The sequence below is a fragment of the Plectropomus leopardus genome, chromosome 2, assembly GCF_026936395.1.
Source record: "Plectropomus leopardus strain MGB_pleo_1.0 chromosome 2, ASM2693639v1, whole genome shotgun sequence".
In the NCBI taxonomy this organism is placed as follows: domain Eukaryota; kingdom Metazoa; phylum Chordata; class Actinopteri; order Perciformes; family Serranidae; genus Plectropomus; species Plectropomus leopardus.
The window spans coordinates 26,070,923-26,095,317 of NC_142177.1; the positions used below are offsets into that span (position 1 = coordinate 26,070,923).

The 24,395-nt window shown below is 37.8% G+C and overlaps 2 protein-coding genes across 4 annotated transcripts in view; both read left to right on the top strand.

Moving 5' to 3' along the window:
• The window catches only part of hrh1 (histamine receptor H1), a 59,818-nt gene extending 54,792 nt beyond the window's left edge, over window positions 1-5,026 (top strand). For 2 of the 3 annotated variants that reach the window (XM_088089331.1, XM_042499469.2), the window contains one exon: window positions 728-5,026. In XM_088089331.1, coding sequence (XP_087945457.1) covers window positions 977-2,614 — 1,638 coding nt within the window. In that variant the 5' untranslated portion in view covers window positions 728-976 and the 3' untranslated portion in view covers window positions 2,615-5,026. The remainder of the gene's footprint in view (window positions 1-727) is intronic. The other variant, XM_088089336.1, reaches the window with a different exon arrangement.
• Window positions 5,027-10,476: 5,450 nt separating this feature from the next.
• The window catches only part of atg7 (ATG7 autophagy related 7 homolog (S. cerevisiae)), a 79,778-nt gene continuing 65,859 nt past the window's right edge, over window positions 10,477-24,395 (top strand). Inside the window, exons 1-9 of the mRNA XM_042506622.2 lie at window positions 10,477-11,010; window positions 13,082-13,293; window positions 13,531-13,585; window positions 15,414-15,531; window positions 15,682-15,759; window positions 15,880-15,996; window positions 18,181-18,327; window positions 18,747-18,835; window positions 24,234-24,355. Coding sequence (XP_042362556.2) covers window positions 13,122-13,293; window positions 13,531-13,585; window positions 15,414-15,531; window positions 15,682-15,759; window positions 15,880-15,996; window positions 18,181-18,327; window positions 18,747-18,835; window positions 24,234-24,355 — 898 coding nt within the window. The 5' untranslated portion in view covers window positions 10,477-11,010; window positions 13,082-13,121. The remainder of the gene's footprint in view (window positions 11,011-13,081; window positions 13,294-13,530; window positions 13,586-15,413; window positions 15,532-15,681; window positions 15,760-15,879; window positions 15,997-18,180; window positions 18,328-18,746; window positions 18,836-24,233; window positions 24,356-24,395) is intronic.

A 24,395-nucleotide genomic window follows, 5' to 3' on the forward strand; every position in this document is an offset into this window, starting at 1 on the left:
ATGAATATGCAAATATTTTTCTTCACTTGCCTTATGACAAGATGTCTGCTACTTTCCTGAAAAGTCCATTCTAGTGTATGTGACCAGGAGGTTTGTTGACACATCAAACTTGTGTTCGTTACATTGGTCCATGATTGGCTTTCAGACTAGTTGTTATGTCACAAAGTTGAGCTCACATGAGCATGTTTTTAACTTAAACTGAGTTTTATGGTGAGGGCAGCGTAACTTTCCTCTCTCAGTCTTCTTATGTCACACAGTCAGAAATTAAAGGAATAATATGCAGGAATTGTCTGTGGCTCTTTGTAAACAGTGCCCCCTGCAAAAGTGAATGCCAACCCCAGATTAGCTGTTGCAGCCTTGTATGCTTGGCATTTTTGCATTGCCATATTTGTTTTGATTTTTTTTACAGCTTCCTCTTGGATGCTGCTGCTTATGGTCTGGCACATCTTCACCACCTTTTTAGAAAGCCCTAACCTCACTTACACACTATGTAACATCCCAGTTCATCCCGAAACAGCAAAATAAAGAAGAAAATAAGAAAATCCAGGCAGAGGGCAGAGTCTCTGTAGGTAGATGCACTGTCACACACTTCTAGTGAGTCATAGATGATGATTGAGAAAGATTGTTTCAGGATAAGTCTATACATGTTTTTTTTTTTTAAGGAAAATCCTCCATAGTATACCTACGCAACAAATTTTAATGTGTTGTTGTTCTTCATGTTTTCCAGGCCTTAAGAGTTTGGGTTTCTTGAATGAACTACAGATCAAGACACCACTGACCTTTTCCAGGATTTAAACATGACACTTTTTTAACACAACGGTGCACTGATCATCATGCTGCAAGTTTTGGATCCAAACTGAGTAAATACACACTTTGACCTCCTGATCCATACATGTTTTGGCAGACAGTTTAAGACACACTGTCACTACTGTTTCCCATGATGTGACTGGCTCTGGAGGTGACCATCTCACCTACCATGATGGAATCTGCTCTGTCGCCTTTCACAGACCCTCTCCACCTCAACAGCTATGTCAATATCAGCAACAACAGCTGGAGTGACCTCCTCGACGCTGACTCACTGAGGAGCAATCACACCCTAAACCTGCATGGCCACTTCCACAGCGCCCTTCTGGGGGTCTGTCTCGGCCTTCTCTCTCTCGTCACGATCATAATGAACCTGCTCGTCCTCTACGCAGTGAAAAGAGAGAAGAGCCTCCACACGGTCGGGAACCTCTACATTGTCAGCTTGTCTGTGGCAGATCTGATCGTGGGGACCACAGTGATGCCTCTAAACCTGGTGTATCTGTTAGAGGATGAGTGGAAGCTTGGACGGGCAGTCTGCCAATTTTGGCTTATTATGGACTACGTGGCAAGCACAGCTTCAATCTTCAGCTTGTTTATTCTGTGTTTGGACCGGTACCGCTCTGTCAGACAGCCGCTCAAGTACCTGAAATATCGAACGAGAGGTAAAGCCAGCGTGATGATTTCTGGTGCCTGGCTGCTGTCAATGATGTGGATTATTCCAATTTTAGGATGGAGGTCTTTCACACATGTAGACCTTAAACCCGAGGAGGAGAACAAGTGTGACACAGATTTCCGCTTTGTCACATGGTTTAAGGTTATCACTGCCGTCTTCAACTTCTACGTGCCCTCAATTTTGATGCTGTGGTTTTACACGCACATCTACTTGGCGGTGAGGCAACATCTCAGGGACAGAGAGAGAATCATTCATCCGACAGACTCATTTGGGGAGAATGAGAATGGACAACATGCCCAATCGGCAGTGAAAAATGACTCCAAATCACCCAACAGGAGACGTGACATTCCAATGAAACTCTCTAAAAAACAGCGCTTGTTGGACCAGAACACTCTAGATCAGCCGTATTCCCTGGAGGATGCTGATAGAGCTAAAACGGCTTCATGTAGATCTCACAGAAAAATTGGTGTAAAGGGCCAACAGACATCATTGCTTGCCATGACAACTAAACGACTCAGAATGGCACAAAAGGTCAAAAAGTGCTCTCTGTCTCCTGAGGAGAAGGAGTCAGACATTCCTTTAAGTCGACCTTCGGTGCCACAGGACATAATTAGCTCAGAGGGGAATAACGACTACAAACTCCAAACGTCTTTGAACGAATGTCACGTCACAGTGCCAAAGTCAGTGAGCGGCGTGTGTGATATCAGTCAGGTTTCAGACGTGCAGAGATACACCTCTGTGCTCGACAACAACTACGACCCTGGTCACGCTCTGCCCTGGACGGAGGAAGGGGTCGAAGATGCCAAATTGGACCCAGCTAACGCTGTGACTCTGAGGCAGACGTGGCAAAGGTTTATTGACCAATCACGTCAGCGTATCCAAAGCCTGAGGATCCATAAAGAGCACAAGGCAGCCAAGCAGTTGGGTTTTATAATAGCTGCTTTCTTGCTGTGTTGGATCCCGTACTTCATAGCTTTCATGGTCATGGCGTTCTGCAGAGAATGCGTACACCACGACTTGCACATGTTCACCATATGGTTAGGTTACATCAACTCCACTCTCAACCCTTTTATATACCCGCTTTGCAACGGCAACTTCAAACGAGTCTTCAAGAATATCCTCAACATTCATTTGTGACAGATAGTGACAGGCAGAGCAAAGAGGCAGAACAAAATCATGGGTGTCTAAATGCTGCTGACATTCACAGATAATTGGAGGGGACGGCTGTTGCATCGATTAAATGTCTTTAATACCCTTGCATGGGTGAGCTTTTTCAGTGTAGATGAAACTGTACATGTATTTTGAGCGTCATTTGTTTTTATTTGTTTTAAATCTGATTTTTGTTACTCACTGCCCTCTGATTCAGACTCATGGCAACAGTTGAGGGTAATGTCTGTCTTAAATGTTATTTATTTTGTCTATGTTATGCTAATGATAATAAAGTGTGTCTAAGAGCAGAGACCTTCAAACTCAAAAGAATTTGACCTCTTACCCTCAGAAAACATGACCACGAGTCCAGTGTATTGGCTCTAGTCCAGGGGGGAGGAAAACTATGTCTAAAATGTGTTTTTAAAGAAAATATTTTTATTTATTTATTTATTGTTTTTTGCACTATCAATGTACAGAACCCAAAATGTAACATGATACAAAACATTTTTGCACATTTATGAGCAACTGCCACATTGTTTTCCCATCATTAAAACAGGATATGGGACATTAGTTGTCCTTTTTCATGTCAGTCCAGGAAAAACAAAAATCTTGCCAAGGGTAAACTCTAATCTGTAACCCCAGGGACAGCTGATCTGGGATCTGTGAAGTTGTTCCCTTATTTCACCCTTCTTTTAAGAGTTTTTAAACATGCAAGCTTTCAATGATTTCATTGTGGGGTTTTTTATACATTAAAAATCACCATTTTAATATTAACCTGGAGAAATCTGCTGGTCTTGTTTTACCTGTTTGTGCTTTGTCAACTTTTTATGGTTGTCAAGTAGAACAGATAAGTGCATCATCAAGGGACTCCTTAACAACACAGGTTTCACTTGGATCGGTGTGTTTTTGCAGGACTAAGGGATGCACGGGTCATTGAGCCCTGTGAACATTTCAGCCGAAACTCTGAGTGCTCGTCCATACTTTATGGATAACCTGCTACGGCTTTTTAAGAATGCAGAACAAAAATGAATTATTTTGGTTTGATGAAAGTGAGAAGTTGGACTGAGTGGCCAAGTAGGTGCTAGTTTTATACACTAGATAGTTTAATACCCATATACACTAAATAATACACACAACAAGTATGACAGCAAACAGAATATACTCTGTATAGGCTAACTGCCTTTTTAGCCTTTCTGGGCCGGGCATCTAATGTTATTGATGCAGGATACTACATTGATATCAGCATACATAATAATTTACAGTAATGTGCAACAGTCTTAGGCCACCATAGATTCATTGTTTTAGTAAGTTGTAATTTGTAATATTGATATATAAATATATATTTATTTTTTAAATTTATATTATTTATTTCCCAGTCTCTTTATTAAGATACAAAAAAAACCTTACAATTGCATTAAAATACCAAAAAGTCAAAACGAAATGCCTTCTTCAGACTGAAGTCAATATTTGGTGTTAAAAGTGGAATTGGAAATGGAAAAATGGAAGCTCAAACAATCAATATTGAGCTTTGAATATGTTCATGAATGCAACCTGGTGTAAATGCACCAGAAGATTAGTATTGTAAATCTTATATTGTCCTGTACAAGAGAAAGGTTACACTAAATACTTGCAACTTCAGCCTGTTAAAGTCTTACTTACTTCCTATATGTTCTGGTTGTATTTCAGTACGAGACTACTGAGAAATAAATATGTATAATCATTATAACCTGGCTAAAATAAAAAAAGTTAAAGGAGGCTTGGGACTTAAGCACAGTACTGTCTGTCTATATATTCATATTTACTCAAGCACAGGCTTAACATTAGTTGTATGTGTGTTTCACACATTTTCCCACTGTCTACAAAAACTGTTGAGTGTCTGCACCGCAACTGTCAAAGTGCACCAGGATCCGTTTTTCTTCTTACAAAACTGTCCTTTAGGATTGCAGAGCTTTTTGTGCTCATATATTTCACGATGTGGTGTACCACCACCTTTTATGTCATTAGCCAAAGAGCACCACATAGTTTTCCCCAAAGCAACCATATATTTGAGGCTTGTGTAATGCATTTGTATTGACTTGGTATTTGGAAAAAACACACAAAGTGCATCCATCAGGAGACAAAGCATTATAGCACAATTATGTCTGCAATCAGAAAAGGCAATGGCTCCTGCTGTGAAAAACAAAGTTAAGTTGTGCTACATGTTACCACTCCCATAATATTAAATCAAACTGTGTTCAGATTTTCAAAAACATGTGGGTAAATGACTTGTTTTCCTGTATCATTTCACGATATTCTCATCTCGCTGCTTTTCAAATTTTAATATGTGAATTATACTATCTGAATTCAAGGCTGTAATCTGTTAACCTGCCATGACAACGATAAACTCCAAATCGAGACACACTCAATGTTTCCTGTGTCCAGCAGTGGGTTGTGAGTCACTACTTAGCCAAACCAAACAAATCGGAGGGGGGTGGAACTGAGCTGGAAGAAGTGTGATTGCACTCTGTCATCTCTACAGTGAATCTCTGTCAACAAGATGGAGCTGATGTCAGGCTGCTATTCAGGAAAAAACAATCATGTTTTAGATGTTCTTTTCTATTTTTTTCACAGAACAAAGCTGTCAAGTTCTGCCAGTAGACACAAAAATCCTCCTAACTGCATATTCTGTCCCACAGTGCTCTCATCATGTGACAGCTGAATGCTTTGATTTCCATGTAAATCATATGGTGATTTCTGCAAGAATGTTTTTTTTTCAGTTTTTCAATTTGGACACAGTAAATTCTAGCTGCTGTCTGGACTCTATTCATACCCTTAGAGTTTTATTGCTGGCAACAAAAAGCAAAGGTCTCTGTCTTATGTCCTAATAATCAATTTTGTTTTTAATAATGCCCTGTGTTATGACTACCAGAGCATATCTATCATTTGAGGGATAGTAGTCGCTTACCCTTACATTCAAAATGAGATAATACTAAATGGACAGTGGTGGAAGAAGTATTCAGATCCCTTACATATGTAAATGTACAAATACCACACTGTAAATATACTCAATTACAATACAAGTCCGGCACTGAAAATGTTACTTACGTGGGTATAATAAGGAATATTGAAGTACTCTGTGCAGAAAGAAAAAAAAATAATTAAAAGGAAAAGCAGCAAGTGTTCATAGCTGTGGGGCTTTAAACATGTCATGTTTCTGAACAAATAATGACTTATAATAATGAATAATGAATGGTTTGTGTGCAAAATACGAATAACTAAAGTTCTAAAATCAATGTAGTGCTGTAAAAGTACATTATTTCCATCTGAAGTGTAGTACAAGTAGAATGTGGCATGAGATTGAAATATTCAAGAAAAGTAAAAGTAGCTCAAATTTGTTTTCACGTACAGTGCTTTAATAAATGTACTTAGTTACAATCCAACACTGTAAAGTAGCATATACTGTATGTTTAAATATACTCCGTTATGTAAATGATGTGTATGCTATACACATACATGGCTGGATTAACCTGTCTGGGGGCCCTCGGGGCAAAATTTAATGTTGAGCCTTTTCAGCCAAGTTCACAGACAACAGCTTTATGTTTCGTTTTGTTGTTTTCTCAAAGTCACACTAACACCTCACTACCTGGCCTTCGGTTTTCTTCATGTCAGTTGGTTTGTGCTTATTCGATTAAACACACCTTTAGTTAGGAATAAGCATAATGTGAATGCAATATAGAAAAATAACTGCGGTCAGACATAGATTTTTTACACAAGGCCCTGCTACCAAATGGGACAATATTGTTGTATTACAATACAGGAGGTCTGGGGTGGTTGCCCATGTTGTTCAGTTGGTAATCCAGTTGTGACTACACCCACCTTTATATTCGTTCTGCGACTCTGGAGAAATATTGTTTATATTTGAACTAAACACCCAAACAAATACACCCCTCCCCCTCAGGGCTCCTTCAGAAGATCTGTTTTATTGTCACTCTTGCTCCCAATGCCTTTCTCTTTATATACGTTTTATTATACATCCATGGCTTTTCCCTTGTCCTTTCAACAGTGCAGCACAATAGTGTTTGTTTGTTTCCCATTTACGGAGCCAGGGCTGTGTATGGACACTAGACTTTGTTTGGTGCACACACAGAATGGACACCCTATTGACCTTGAGGAGATATTTGTGGAATTTGTGTGTCTACTGGGTTAGAATCACAGGCTGCACCTTTAAACTACATTACAAGATGCTCCCAGTACATGGCAGTCAAGTTTGCTTTTGTAGTTCTTAAAATCTTTTTTTTTCTCTAATGGATTTACAATCTGAACAACATATAACACTTTCTATCTTTAGAGCCTCACTTTGCACCGAGTGCAGGCTTTCCAGGCAAACCATTAGATCAATTCAATGTGAAAAAGTGGCATAAAAATGTGTTTTCAGCCTTATGCTGGTTGTAACCATGGGAACAGTGAAACCATTGCCAACACAGTGACAGTTGACTCTGATAAACCTAATAGATATTTTACTGCAGGTTGGAAAGGAAGCTAAGCACTCTGTTAGTTTTAAAAAAAGAGAGTTCAGGTGCAGATTTGCGAAAACCAACATAAACGGTAATAAAAGATGTGGAAAGGTGACTGGAAATGTTAAATATAGGCTCTATGCCCAGTTAAACAAAAAAAAATCCAAAATCCATTGTAAAACACTTAAATGTGGTAAAATGTGTTAGCTTGGTTTTAAGGCTATCAATACCGCAATGTCAGTGTAAAAAACAGTGTAAAAAATATCTTTGACTTATTCTTAATTTTATGGCAAAGAGACGACAGGCTGGAATAAAGGGATAATTTTGATTTTTTGAAGTGGGGTTTTATGGGGTACTTATCCAAAAACAGTATTATATATAGAGTGGATGTCAGTCATTTTGCCCTCAGCCTGGAGAAGCAGGCTGGAATCCGAGACTAAACAATTTACTGTTGTGGTAAGGGTCAGCATGTCGACAGTGAATATTACTAAAAAAATTAAGCCGTTACATCACTTTCTTCAAAGCCAGACTCAATTGAGAAAAACGATAATTATTTAACATATAATATAGGAAATGGTGTCACGATTAATTATGTTTTTTATGTTATTGTGTGACTTTGGCGTTTAAAGGGTGAGTTCACGGTCAAAAAAGTAATTATAGTTTTTGTCAATAGAGTATAGTTGCTTTGACGGGATCATAGATGGGGCACTGAAGCACTTTCCCCTCTGGACAGGCTGTCTGAAAAAAGGCAAAGCAGTGAAAATACTGTTAGTATAGTGTACACTTTACCTATTATCACTTTTTTAAAGGTGGGACTTAAAATGTACTTAGTTTCTGACCACCAATCACAGCAGCACACTGCTTAGCTTTTGTGTCAGACTCCAGCCTGCTTCTCCAAACTGGGGGCATGCAGACAGACATCTGTTTGTTATACACTTTCTATATAGTAAAAGTACCCTATAAAACCCCACTTAAAAAATTCAAACTATCCCTTTAGTATGTTTTTACACCATACAACCCACATCACTGGCACTACATGTTGCAGCATGGACGCACAGATCATATTACCATAGGGGCTCAAGCTCTCCTGAAATGCTCCCTTGACCAAAAAACATTATCATAACTCATATTAGTGTTACTATTATTGCAAGAAAGCCTGCCAAGCTCCGATCGGATGAGTGATAACATCGTCACCTTCAGCCTTCATTACTTTTAGTGTCGTAGGGAGGACTTCTGCACTCTTTCGCTCTTCATCTTTCACTTTTTGTGGATGAACAGGATGAAAGCTGTCTTCTGTTATTGTGTGGGTGATTTATGGTGGGTGATTTATAATTTTTTTGTTTGCCAAAATCTGAGGTGCTCATTAATTTGATTGTACGGCATACTACATTGAGGCTGTTTGAGGTGTTGGCTCTGAACTATTGTGAAGCGGAAAGACAGATTTAAAAATCCATGGCCCCACAAAATCACTTTATACATCCCAGTGTGGTCCCATTCATGGATTTCTGTGGTGTGAACTGAATGTACACAGTATGTATATTAGTACTGACTCCATAAATAATTTATTTGTACAAATAAATCAGTTTGTCATGTGATTTGTATGAACAGGAGTGGACTGCATGACTCTAATTTCACTGACAGGGCATATCATATATGTCAGAGTCTAACTGCCTTGACACAGCATCAACAACGTCTCAAAATACACAGCCCCCAACCCCCCTCTTAAACTGCTGCTGCAAAACACTCGCTTTTCAACCACTCTTAAGGGGTTGTGTTTTATGCCTGTTAATACAATGTGACTTGTGAAAGTTTGTTTTGAAGGATGCACTTCGATTCAATCATGCAAAATGAAGAGGAGTTGTGTTAATGGAAGTGAAAAGAAGAGAAATCAAACCAGGACAGTCTTAAATGTGAAGCAGAGCCTCGCAATCACCTGCATGATGAAAGCCAAGAAAAATAAAGGATAAAATATTATTTGAATTCATGACAAGGTTTACATTTGCTACAGATAATTAAATTTATTTGAATTAAATTGATGTATGTTGGGCCCAACTAGATTTCTTGCCTAGGGATATTTTCAGACTTCCATATATGAGCCATAAATTATGTATCTATAATAGATTACCCTTAGTATACCCTTTTTAAACCCTAAAAAACAGCAAGTATTTGCTACTTATGCAAACAAACAAGTGTTTGGTGTAGGAGGTAGTGTAGTTGATTCATGAGTGCAACTTAACTCTAGTCAGCATTTCAAAAAGTGCATAATAAGAGCAATACAAGCTGGTTTGACCACAGGTTCACAGGGTCCGCCTACATGAAGCTCACTGTTGGATTTGTTGCTTTGTTTCACTCAACCAGTTAATATGGCTCACAGAACATCACTGAACCGAATATGACCCAACTGAGATGAGGTTCAATAAGTTCACTGTTCACTCTCAAACTGAGTGCCACATCAGTTTTTAAGGACTTTAATAATTTCAGTTGAAATCATCTATATTTTGATATGTTAGTTTGAGTGTATATGCATCTTTAGTTGTAGTTGTTGCTGTTTTGTAGTTCTAGGAAGCTGTCTACAGCCAAGAGCCATTTTTTTTTTCTAGTGGTAACAGTTACAGTAGGATTGTATTCATCTCTGAGGAGCAATTTCAGGGGCGGGTATGGTTAAGAAACAAATAACAGGACATGAGGACGAAGGGTATGACATCAGACAATACAGTCCGAGGCACTGACAATACATGACCAACAGCAGTGGCGACCATGTAGCAGAGTCAGACGGTCAGATGTCCAACATACAACAGTATTGATAAATAACTTAAAAGCCTCAAGTGTGAGAGGATGGTGCCAATGATAGATCAGGTGGTGACCTGGTGTGGAGGTTTGTCTCAGGCTGTATATAAATATAAATCTTATAATAAATTCCAATCAAGAAATGTTTTTTTTTATCAAATCACAAATTTCTGTTTTTTCCCCCCCAACATGTTAGTGAGTTTAAATACACCTTTTAAATAAAGGTGTAAAAACTCCTGTTTTTTCTCTTCTTTGTACATGTATTTAAATATGCATTCCCACCCTATGTCATTTTATTTTGTGAATATTTGTTGTGTGTGAAGCACATGGAGCGTACATTGTATTAAATGTGTCTATTTTTATTTTTATTTCTATTTTTTTTTTTTTTTTTTATTCCTATTGCTATTTTTTTTTACCTATTTTGTGCTTAATTCTGTAAAAAGCTTTTGTACTTTTGCACTGAAGGAATGGAGAAGCTCTCCAATCTCGTTATACACTGTATAATGACAATAAAGAGCGGTAGTAGTAGTTTTATAAATAAAATTGATTGACTTGATGTCGATCCAGGTTTCAAAGGGTTAACGGCAGTGTAGTTTTGCGACGGTCCCTAACTCATTGTCGGGCAGTCCGGTGTGCAGGTGCAGCAAATGTCTGATTTTCCGGTCACCATTCAGATGAAAATGACCTCGTAGCTGCTGCCTTACGTTTCCAGGGATGCGGACTCCTCCCCGTTTAAATACCACCACGTTTCGCTTGTGAAATAAGCTCGTTAACCGGTTGTGCGGATATAACAAACTGACATACGTTAAGTTTCTCGGTGGCTCGCTCCCTAAACGTCCGTGCACATCTGTTCAATCCGACATGAAAAGAAACGGCGCGTACAAGTTTTTGTCAGTCTTTTCGTGTTTCGTCGTTTGTGCATTCTTGTTTATATTTTGGTACTTTATAATTTACTCGATGATCCATGCACCTTAAGACACAAGCAGAGATACACTCCTTATTTAGCAGCTAAGCTAACAAACAGACTGCCTACCCACACTGCACCGCTGTATTGACAAGTCCCGTGATCACATGACCATCTTCACCAGGAAGTGAGGATTTCTGGTAAGTGCACAAACCTCAGCTTGTTACAGTTTTGCAGATGAACGCATGCTTCGCTGTTTTTCCTAATTTATATAAGTTGAAATGGAGTTATGTGGAAACATCGTGCTTATGTTTCCTTGAAGATGTGTGCCGCGTGTAAATAACGTTTTAGCAGTTTGAGCTTTCAAAGCTTCTGCTGCCACTGTGGTACAAGTAAAAAAAAGTCCTGATGAATGAGGCCACATGAGGATTTCAACACACGTTAACTTCCCCGTGAAGCCTCCAAATCCTGAAAAAGATCCGTAAAGTGTTGCACCGTTAGAGGTGTTGGTGCTACATATTTGCCAATAAGAGAAAATCTAAATAACAGAAGACTGTTAGGGCTTCAGTTTGCAGTTTTTGTACATCTAAAAAGCTGAAATTAGTAAAAAAAAAATAAAATATATTATCAGAGTATTGACACCAGTAGTGTTAGGTGTCACTAGGTGGCATTACAACTGGGTGTGCAGGTATAATACATCATAGATTTATCCATTTATCGCTTTTGAGATGTTTTATTTTATTTTATTTTGTTTAACCCACATTTAATCAGGTAAGTTCGATTGAGATCAACTATCTCTTTTTTCAAGGGAGACCTGTTCAAGACAGCAGCATAAGAAACGTTACAGGCAAAATGTGATGTAAGATAATGGGCTTTATAAATAAGATTGGCTCAAAATTGACTTTACAACCACAATGAAAACATAAAAGCGAGACTGTAACATGTAGAAATATTAAAATATATATGTGTAATGACAAGTGCCAACTTATTCATTCACCCTTGTCCTTATGAGAGCTTTAAAATCAGGCTTAGTTTCAAATCCTTTTGGAGGCTATTCCAGTGAGGGGAGCAGAGCTCATAAAGGTTTTCTTTCCCAGCTCAGACCATGCACAAGAATCAGACAACAAGACTACACCTTGAGATCACAGACTATAACTACAGTCGATCTCTGTTCAATCGAAATGCAAACGGATGAAGTGTGTTTACCCAGTAAGGCTTTGTAAATGAACAAATACCAGTGACTGAGCCTACAAAACTCCAAATCTGGAATTAAGTGTAGTGATGAGTGAAAGCTTTACAATTTGTAATAGATGTCAGTGCACTATGATATGTAGTATCATATATCATAGTTTAACATTTAACATATGCAAGACATGTGCAGATGCATTCATTTACAACAGGTGACCATAAACCAGAACAGGTAAAATATAGCACAAAAATGTGATATTTCATGCGAAAAACCAAAAAGCAATGGACTTTTCATATTTCTGTATGTAATAAATAACATTTGTTTTATTTGATGGTGTAAATTTGGTAACTTTTATGTTCTGTTTAGTGTTAAAGTATTGATTTATTGATATTGATGGATTCTGAATATTATGTAAACTGTTTCAGCACTCATTGTTGACACACACCATATCAATCGTATTGAAATCCGAATTAAATATCAATGTTTTTCAAGGTATTGTATTGAAGTTAGCATTTCCAGTATGGTGAAAACAATAGTGCTGTCAGTTGATTTCAGTCAATATTACCAGCATATCTTCAGAAAAAAGACATCCATGCTTAGGGTTGACTTATGTCATGACACATTTTACAAGCCAAGTCAGCTTTATTTGAACAGTCTTAAAAGATAAATTTACAGTAAAAGGCTTTACATCATGTACAAGATGACAGCCCATCATTTATTTTGTTGCCACAGACTATTGCAGATGGTTTGAGATGCAAAACATAAGTGAGCTCACCCTCCTGTAACCTGGTTAATAAATCAATTATTTATTTCTGTACCAAATTATCAGCTGACTGATCATTGAACTGACTGAATACACTCACAAATTTCTCTGTATAAGTATATTCCTTCACTGTTCACTGGATTATGCATTAAACAGCACCTTTAGGTGCCTCAGCAGCTCAAAACATTATATATATTTTTTATTGTGTGTATGTGTTAAGCCCGTTGGTAACATAATCTGTGTGAATGTAACTGTGATACTGAAAGTGTGTTGAAGTTATGACTGATAATAGAGGCTGAAACTCTGTTTAATTTCACAGCTTGTAGTGTTTGGCTGAGCGTTGTGTTAGTGAAGTTGTGATGGCATCTGACACCAGTGAAGCAGCGTCCTCCGGTCCAGACCTCAAGCTGCAGTTTGCTCCCTTCAGCAGTGCTCTGGAGGCCGGCTTCTGGCACCAGCTCACTCAGAAGAAACTCAACGACTACAGATTGGACGAGAGCCCCAAATGTATCAAAGGGTATTACTACAATGGTGAGTGGGTGAAAATAGATGGTTTCATCATAACAATAACTCTTCACTTGTTTTTTTTTTGTTTTTTTTTTAGTTTCTTGACAGTTCTAGACTTTATATAACACGAGTGTTAATTATACAGTATCACATTACTGAAAACATGTTGGACAGTGAGACTCATTTTTGTAATTCTGTTCAGTTTGTTCTAAGTAACTGTGAAAAATTATTAACAATTTTATTCATATTTCTATCCTATAGGTGACCCGCTTGGTTTGCCCACTCGCCTGACGTTGGAGTTCAGTGCATTTGATGTGTAAGTGTGATCCAGTATTTTGACTGTTTTAACCATATACTAACCCATAGATTGCCTTGTTTATTTAGTCTTTAAAATGCAGTAAAAGATGCAAAGGTACAAAAAAAATGGGTTTAGCCACCAACAAAAGCACAATTTGCATCCCACTACCAATCTTAAATTGATTGTCTTGATTGAATTAATCAAGATTCCCCTGTTCATTGAAAACCTGGAAAATTCATGGCATTTTTGCAGTCTTGTTTACCAGGCCTGGAAAAGTCATGGAATTAGTAAAAACCATTGAAATTTTTGGAAGTGTCATGGCATTTTGTTGTATGTAGTGTTATTTATTTTCTGAAGCTGTTGATGTAACATATCTCTAATATGCATTTATGTGTTACTTTTTTTTAAATCATAGGTTTCTTCATTTTCTCGTTGCGTTCTGACTCTCCATCCATGTATGCTTGCTATCTGAAATGATGTTTGAATTTGATATGTTTGAGAAATGACACCCACGTAGGGCAAGATATTTTTTATTACAGTTCCTCAAAAAGTAATGAAAATGTTTTGAAACTTTGTCCATTAAAATGTATAGGAACCCTGATGTCTCTTAATTCAGTAGAAAATAAGAAATCTGAGTTATGAATGGTTTCTCATGCTGTATAAGGCACAGTTTGTTCAGAAATAAATTCAGTTTTTTTATGTATATGTCAAAATTAGGGTTGCAACAGTATGAGATTTTCATGGTACAATAACCATCTCAGAAAATATCAAGGGTTCACTGTATTGCAGAACTGCTATTCTATCAGTCAGAATGACCCTTAGAGGAATGAAAACAGAAGGTTTGGTTATGGTTAAACAAATGTTTTATCACTATAAGTAAGACGTGAAACCATTTTTTAAAATGGAAGTATTTGTAAAAGACTCCATTTTCAAAATAACTGCAATAAGGGTCACATTCTATTTCATTCTCTTCCTTAAAATGTTGCCGCAACCCTGTTGAAAATGACATTTACTGAAAGTAAAAGCCATTTAAATATGTGTCAGAATAATGTGATCAAAAATTACAGATTGTTTCTTTTATTAGTCTGCACAGTTATGACAAGAGAAATCGATTCCTGTATTTGGGTATTGGCTAATACAGAGCACTGATATGATACTGTTGCATTAAAAAAGAAAATATATTTACAACTGTATACTGCTAACCCTGTATGGATGTGAAATGATTGCTATCATTGTTGAATAGATACAGAGAATGAATGCAATAGAACGTTCTTTAATTATCTAGTTTGACATTTTGCTAATGGTTAATTTGCTTTTTACCAGAAAAATTCTTCACAGCTCCTAAACAGTAGTTGTCAGTGGCTGCGCAGATCAACTTGATGTGCAGGCTGCAGTTTAAGAGCAGTTAGGAACTGATTTCCAGGAAAACAGTTATTTTATCCTGATGTGAAACTATTTCAACATTTATCAATAACATTTATAATATAGGATCAGTGTGTAGACTCTCTAAGGCAGTATCAGTGGCATTTCTGTTACTGGTATTGGAAACAGAACGACTCAGAGAAGCCTTCATGTTTATTTAAAAAAAGAAAAACATGAGATAATTTGAATGTAGCAATCTTCAAAACTTTCTAAAGTAATACATTTCACATTTCTAAGTTTTCATTGTTACGAAATAGTGAATTGTTGAACTTCCTTCCAAGTTTATCAGCATCTTGCACTTCCCTGTCGTTTGGAATCCTTCGATAAAGCAACCGTGTTCATTTTCACAAAATGTAGCATTTTGCAAACAAACAGTATGCATATATACATTTTATTGCAAAAATATGATTTATTTTGCTGTTAGGGATGGTCCGACACCGGCCCGATGCTGTCCTGCTATTGGAACGCTGTATAACACCAACACACTCGATGCCTTTAAGACCACTGATAAGAAAGCTCTGCTGGAGAAAGAGGCCAGAGAGGTAAAATACATACATTTGGAATTTTCTCTGTCACCCATTTTTCATAAACAGACATAGCAGGGAGTTTCTGTTAAAAAGACACTAAGTTGTGCAGCTGAGAATTAAATCATTTAATGAATTCTTTTTTCTTCACCTCCTGTTTTATTGTAGATATGGGATGCTATACAGTCTGGGGCTGCGTTGAACAACCCGTCCGTCCTTTGCAAATTCATTCTGCTGACCTTTGCAGTGCGTATAAACAGCACCTTATGAATGTGTTAGTTTTGTATAGTCGTGACGTCATGTGTGAGTGACTCTTTTTATTTTTGCTTTCACTGTTTTTGCCATTTTTTTGTCATCTTTCCTCAGGATTTGAAGAAATACCACTTCTACTACTGGTTCTGCTTCCCTGCACTCTGTTTCCCGGAGGGAATAAAGATCGTCCAACAGCCGTCTGCACTGGAACAAGTTTTCTCAGCAAAACAGGTTGGAGTTTTAAAGATCATCATACAGCCACTAGAATTATTATTTTGGACAGTAGCTTTGATATTATACTGTAAGTGCATTAGTCCTCATGAAGTTAGAAAGCTACAAGGTTCAATTGTTATTTTCAAACACAGGGGTGCACAATGAAATAAAAGATATATATGCTGCACACACAAGACATGTACAAGTATTTAAACTAGAGTAGAATAAAATACAATAAAACAAACATATACTTATATACAAATCTTCTGGCCATGCTGTGCCCATGTGTAAAATCAGCATAACAGAAAGCTCCATGTCATCCTCTTAATTTCTAAATCTTAATTATTTTCAGGTGTTTTTTGACCCTGAATGTTGATGCTTATTACAAATCCTGGCCATAAAATGTTCGATTAAACTACTTTATGATGTTAAAAGAATTTGGTTTAGTGTACTTAACGTTACAAGAATTCAAATATGCTATTAAAAAAAATACAAAGGTATATGATATTGTATTGTAGTATTTGCAAATTTACTGTGCAAAATTACCATGACCTTATTTGGCGACGCTATGATAAATGGTAGAATAAACACTTTCTCTCATGATTTTCTATTACGTATGTTTGCCTAAAAAGGAGAATCTAGACAACCCCAGGAATGAGTCCTAAAACCTGGAAATCAGTTTTTGTATCAGCACCTCTGCTTCGGTCGTGTCAAAGTCAGCGGGTTTTTTGTTTTTTTTTAAATGGGTTTTTCATTGGAAGCCTGATATAAGGTCTGTGGATAACATTCGCTTAAGAGACTTTCAAGTTTTGTTCTACAACAAAAATGCATCAGTAATACCGCGATCATGAACTTTGAAGCTTTTACGTGTCCTAAAAAAGTGGATTGCTAAATGAGACTACAGAACATCATCACATCAAGTCACACCGAACCAGACAGCCTCGTAGCGGTGGCGATGCAACCATGGTGTAAGTTTGTTCATAGCCTGTTAGGCATGTAAGTATCATAAACGTTTGTTTAACACAGAGCTTATTTCCTGCCAAAATCCAATGAAAAAATCCCATAGGCCTGTCTGACGAGAGAACCAGGGCGACGTTAGCTTCCAGGTTGGCTAACAGAAAAACATCAACCCTGGGGCACTCTGTTCCAATATCCATCTCATGTTTCAGATTTCCTAAGAAAATGAGATGGTTGTAGCTCGTCATTACTCTGTGCATTATAGAATAGAATAATGGATGTTGATGACAATGAAATGGTTACTACTCAGGTCAGTAGATCTAAGCAGTGAAAAAGCCTCACAGTGATGACGATTTCTCCCTCTTAACCTTTACCTGGTTTCACTTTCTATTATCTCTTTCCCTATCAAACTAAATTATCAGTGTTATGTAACACCCTGACAGTTCATAACTGAGATTCATGAGCAGCCAACCTACAAAAGTGCAATCAGTTTAACACTAAGATGAAGCCAGAATCCCAATATGACTTCACTGACCTGAGTCTGCGGCAGTCTGACTGTGATAAACTGCAGAGTCTACAAAGCAAACCCTGTAAATTCCATACAGATATTACAATTGATTTTCGAATAGAGGTCGCCTGACAAGGGTATGAATGAGTAGACACACCAAGAAGTTACAGTGTGTTCATATTCTCCAAAGTACTTCTCACAGAGTTATCCATGTTATGAGTGCCATAATATCTTCTCATCATATCTAAGTTATGTTTAGTGTAAAATATTTCAGCAGTTGCAGATATAAAGCTTCAGAGAGCTTGTTGTGTTCCTGTGTGAGTGAAGTCTGTGACCGAACAAATGAGATCATGTATACAAACAGCCAAAATGAGTTTCCTCTGTAGGGCTCATTCATAAAGATAGGGTAAGGAGCTCAGATATCTGCAGGGAGCTCGGAGTAAAGCCGCTGCTCCTTTGCATCGATAAAAGTCAGTCGAAGTGGTTTGGTCATGTGATCAGGAGGCCTCCCGGCTGCTTTCCTTTAGAGGGTCTCCGGCCACATTAAACTGGTAGGAGACCTGGGGGCAGACCCATGACATGCTGGAGAGAGGTAACCATGTCCTGGATAATGAGTGGATGAATAGATATTATTTATGATTGACCTTTAAAAGCTCAATATATTGTGCATGGCTGATCGAGTTCTCTATACAAAGTTCATTATAATTATGGCTGAACCTTAATTATTTGTATCTCAGATCGCAGCCTTGCAGGAGGCCTATGATGCGCTGTGTGTCAAAAGAGGGACCACTGCAGTGCCTTACTTCCTAATGAAGTACACTGAGGACACTGTTCAGATGGCTCCACTCGGGGACTGGGACAAGTTCTTCACTGATGCTAAGAAGGTATTGCTTCAGTTTTTGTGTGTTTTTATATTTCTATGTTTCATCTTTTAAAGGGACAATTCACCCCCAAATTAGATAGAAGGCTAACATCTCTATGGTCAATGTCTCCAACACTCTGCAAATCACACTAAAACAATCTAATGATAAAAAGCACAACAGGTAAGAGAAAATATTTATCTTTTGATTTTGGGGTGAACTGTCACTTTCAAACAATTGATGGAAAAAAATGTAAATGCATGTGTGATTAAAATGTTTTTCACCAGCTTTCAAAGATTCTAGCACTGTAAAACTGTTCTCTACCCAATCTACTGTGCAGTAGTTTTTGTGGGTTATCCCTACCATTGGATTAGATTTATTCTTACACACATACACACTCTTACACTTTGGTAATGTAAACACACTTTGTTTGGCTTTTCTAGGTTACTGTGGGCGTCTATGATCCGTGCACTCTGTCTCAACATCCGGGCTGGCCTCTGAGAAATCTGCTGGTTCTGTTAGCTACCCGATGGTAAGCTCTACTTCTGCGTGTGTGTGTGTGTGAGGAAGTTCATCAGAGGACTCACTGTGCGTTTTCACAACATATGTTGTGTTTGTGAATTTCGCTATTCAGCTTACTTTATTTAGGCACAAAGCCAAGAAGTGAAAGACAGGAAATCTCTGCTTAACTAATTTCCTGACTGAAGTGTAGGGAGCAGGTCACAAACAGTGTGATTAAAGATTCTGATATTAACCTCCAAAGCTAACAGCATTGCTTGGATACAATTGTATATTTACAAACAATCTAAAATCAAAACTTTACTGTCACACTCAGACTGACAAAGAGCTGCCTGGCTGCTGCTCAGCCACAGTGGTGTCGTAAGAGCTGAGCGAGGATGAGATAAACCTGATGATTTATAGTTGTTCCTCAATGGCAGCACAGGCTTGCAGAACATGAGTCCTGCTGTTAAGACTACGCTACTTCGCTGCGAAACTGTAAATTTTCTTGATAAACAAAATCCATCTTGTCTCAGTATCTTACGTGTTGCTCACGTCATGGTCTTAAAACAAAGTCAGACTTTCCACAATTTATTTTGTGATCTAGTCATCCTTGTCTGTTGACATTTTCGTGGGAGGACTTCATTGCCAGCTGCTAAATCATTTTCTATTCCACCTAATGACTTTAAATATTATTCCTAAACATAGTCAAAAAGGGAAGTTTTTCCATTACAACACATAAACACGTGCATGTATGTCAGTTGTCAGGGCGCTGTTCACCTGATTGTTGCACCCTTTTCTAATGGATACTTTTTTTTTTTCTTTTTTTTTTTAGAAAATAGCATGCAGTTTCTCTGTGTAATCCTACCATATACTTAGGAAATTAAATGACATTTAAAGGACTAAAGTCTGACACCCTCTCATATCTTAAGACAATGTTTATGACGTATGTCATAAGATGTGAGAGAAAACTTTAGTCTTTTGAAAATCTTTTTAAAGACAGGGCTGTGGCAATTTCTGTCCACTTTTTGAGGTGAGAAATATGTAATGCAGCTACAGAATCTCGATTCCTATTTGATTAGGGCTGCCAAGCTTGACAGTTTGACAGCACTTCACAAGCTGTGATTGACATGATTGGCTGTTTTCGGAGAGGTGCGGCAGATTCTTGCAAATGCCAGTGAGTGAGGGAGGGTTATTTTTCGGTCTCATTTGTGACATTTTTATATGTAATGACATATGAGATATAATGACATTTTTAGCAAATATGACAAAAACTTATTTTCATAAAAGTTACCAAATAAAATAATAAATAATACAATACACGTATTTGTGGTTTGAAAAACAGGAACAGGCTCTGTTTTGCCATTCAAAGGTTATGAATGAATGAATGTGTAGCTCCCCTCCAGTTAAATAATGGACTCAAGGTGTTGCTCTACATTTATGTGAATTTTATTAACATAAATATACCGTCAAACATGCTGTGAACCATACCTTGACGACTAAAATCATATACAAAATCATAAAGTGAGGTCAGTAATTACAGTATTTTTACAGAATAAAAAACAATATTTCAAACACAAACTCCGTCAGCATACAGCCATAAGCCACCTCAGTAGAATTCACAATATGTATAAGAAAAACGGATATAATAGCATTATAATGATACAGCTCATAAACTGCTTAGTGTTTTCTGACTAAAGTGGTTGCAGGAATGATGGTGGTATGTGGAGGCCTGTATGTGTTATGCAGAGAGATATATTTTACTGAAATATTTACAGAGGAAATATTTCAGCACACCAGTGGAGAACTGGTAGAAGTCATTGGATTGAATGTTTAGTAATAAATCTAAGAATCAAGATCTGAGCATATTCAAATATTTATACAAAGATTAGAAACAAGTGACGTACTCTGCAGGTGTCACTCAGACATTTTAATCCCGTGTCAGCTCGTAGCTTTCACTCATGAGTTTATCTTAAGCAATGTCCTCACAACCACATACTGCAGCTTTAAGCATCACATGTTCATTTTCTGAGATTTTGTGGGAAACAACTTAAAAAAGACTGATGCAATATAAGGAAAGTATAAATGAAACAATGTTGTCAGCCAGTGATAAGAGAGCTTGGTTATCTGCAGTACCTAAAAAAAGTTTTGTTTGTAACAAATTTAGCCTCCTACTTACAGATATGATTTGTTCTTGATTGAAACAAGGCAGTGCTTTAAGAGTTTATTGCACTCTATATCCGCTATTCTCATATTAGCCCGTTCCTTATCTTGTATACCAGATTATGGGATGTTTCCCTGAATATTCAACTAAAATGTCCTTATTTTAGCTCCTGTGTCCAGTCTTGGAGTTTTTCCACATTTTTGCCGTTTATCCTAAATCACTAATGCTTTATGTAAGTGCCGACCTTTTTCAAAGAAAGCATGCTGCAGTGCTTTATAATTATGAAGCACGTGTCTTCCTATAGTCCAGGTAGGAATTCCAGGTTTATTCTTTATCAGGTTTATTAGTAAATGGACCTGCACCTGTATAACACCTCTTTAGTCTTCCAAACACTCAAAGCACTTTTACACTACGTGTCACATTCACGCATTTACACTCTGGTGGCCGAGGCTACCAAACCATACCATAAGGTGCCACCTGCTGCTCAGTAAATCATTCTCACACACTGATGGAGCAACCATCAAGAGCAATTAGGGATTCAGTATCTTGCCCAAGGATACTTCGAAATGCAGAGTGGAGGAGTCAGGGATCAAACCGACGATCTTCTTATTGGTACTACTGTCTGCTCTACCTGCCTGAGCCACAGCCCAGTAATAGATCTCACTATCCTAAGAAAGTGGCTTAATGGCCTCCACAGCATGAAAAAAACAGTTAAAGCTTACAGACTAGGGATGCAAGATATTAGATTTTTTGAAGATATCTGATATACTGATATAAAAACAACTAATTTAGCTGATAAACAGTACTGATATCAATATATCTGCTAATTTTAGTGGTTGTCAAGTCTCTTGTGTAGTGAAATTAACATCATTCTTCAGCACTCTTAACGTGATGACTCACCAGCCTATGGAGACATGAAATAAAATGCTTTTCAATGTACGAAATATTCAGTCATTGTGCAAAATAAGAAAAAGCATGTTGGACGATTCTGAAAGTTCATTTTAAAGCTGATGTTGGCAGATAACGATGACATGCAAATTTTATTGTGCATCCCAAACCCAGACAGACACCACACCTAAATTCACATACCAAGGACAATGGAAGAAAAATTGGAGTACCAGCTAAATTAAACAAATCTGTCTTGAAGGTTGTTCTATACTCTAGCAGCACAAACACTGAATTTTCAATTGCTAAAATCAGTCAAAGTTGTATGGTAATAAAGCTGGAAGTGCAGATTGATTTACTACAGAACAGTAACATGAATTTGACAAAATAACATTAACATTGTCATTATTGTGATGGATTACTATCCTTAAACAACCAATTTTCAAATCCCTCCAAATTTATCTTGTCTGAAAATAAATAAAAACATGGTTACATCACATCATCGTTTTGCATCATCAACCCAGAATGCCACCGTATTATCATGCTGCACATTTCACTGCTGCCATTGCAGTCCAGCTGGAAACAGTCACTTTGGTTGTGCTGCATTTACCTCTAAATTAAGGTCCGCAATCAGTCATTTTCTTGTCCCACTTTTCCCCTTGAAAGCTTAGTTTTTCCTGGCTCCTGTCTTGCTGTTTCAGAAAGATTTTTATTGCATAATTATTTTTCATACAAACAAGGAACTCCCCTTGGTGCCATTTTAGTCACAGTGTCCTGTGATACCCGTGGCTTATCAGCAGCAAATACCTTAAGACAGTTTAGCCCTTATGCTCTGTAGTCAGAGGCAGTTTTTATCCAATACAAACCTCATCAATCTTGTGCTTGACTACACTTTCTCTTATTGTTAAACATAAACTGTTGATACTGGCTGAAATGGGTGAAGATAGAATTACAATGTAGCCGCAATGTCTCGCTTATTCAGTTGTTTCACTTGATTTGATTGTGTAATGTGACTGTGGTCATTTAGTACCATATTAGGGGAAATGTGTTGGTATGTGTTGATCATATTGTTGTGAGTGCTCATTTATCTGTGTGTTGTTTCTTGGATTAGAGAGGGAAAGAGAGCATAATCCATGTTGAAGACCGGTGTAGGCATTCATGACCGTTGTATTTTAGTACTCACTGACTTCTGCCAAAAAGTAGTCAACAAGGTGATTAATTATGGGCAATATATCCTTTTTTCGTCCAATAACAATGATTAATTAAAACAAATAAGCTCCAAAAATACAGCCAGTAAAGGGTTAACTGATGAAAGCAGGAACCACCTGGGAGTAGGTGAGTCCTCAGTTGACTCTGAGAGGCTGTTTGTAAATGAGCCGTCATCTGATTGAGCAAAACCCCCAGCGGGCTTTTCAGAGCTAGAGATACCGTTTGACTGCAGTAACAAGGCAACTGCTTTCTGCTGTAGCGGGAGCCTTTTACTCTGAATGTCTTTAGTTCTGGCTATTTAACATGGCATGATTTAGAAAATTATATTTCAAAAAAGATCATTGATCAACAGCAACCAAAGTCGTTTCCACCTTTGGCCTTTGAAAAGCCATCTCAACCATGGATTTATAAAGAGACCTGGATACAGCATTGGAGGCAGGCACCAATTCCTTCCTATGAAAGTTGCTCAGTGGCGCATTTAGACAAAAACTCTTTATTTCTACAGTAGAAAATTACCCGGATCCTCTGCATTGTTGGGTCCATAGAGCAGGCGCACCAGAGACCTCCAGGAGCCAAACGTGGATGAGCAGCTAACCTCTGCTGGCTGAAGGGCTAACTTCAGTTTTTTTAGTGGCATCTAGTGATGAAGTTGCACATTGCAACCAACTGAAAACCCCTCTGCTCACCCCTCCCTTTTCCTAAGGGTGTGGGAGAAGTATGGTGGCTTTTCAGTTATGTAAAAATGTCTAGAGGACATCTGTGAGGACCAGTGTTTGGTTTATACCTGCTCTGCTATAGAAACATAAAGGTGCAGCATGGCTGGTTCTGTGGACTATGACCCGCTCAATATGTATATAGATAAACAACTCACTGTGGTAACGAAAACACAACGATTCGTTGTTTTGGGTGATAATACATTAACTCACATAGTTATGGATATTATATTCCTTTTCTGCCAGTTGTTCCCTCCTTAATCCTACGAGAACTTTAAGTTATATTTGTGAGATTTTAATACTCACACAGTTGTTTTTATTCTTAGCATACGCTTTTTATCTTCTGATCTATAATCTGTGCATGATGTTAATTATTTTCATTATTTGACTGTTGCATCTCCATCTGTGTGTGTGTGTGTGTGTGTGTGTGTGTGTGTGTGTGTGTGTGTGTGTGTTTTCAGGGGCTCTAAGCTGGGTTTGGTGGAGGTGCTGTGTTTTAGGGACCGGACTCTGCAGGGAAGCCGCTCCATTCACCACAGTGTCATCTTTAAGATTAAACTACCTGAGCTCCCCCTCAATTCAGGTAATTTACATTCCTTTTCTGTGTGTGTGTGTGGTTGTAT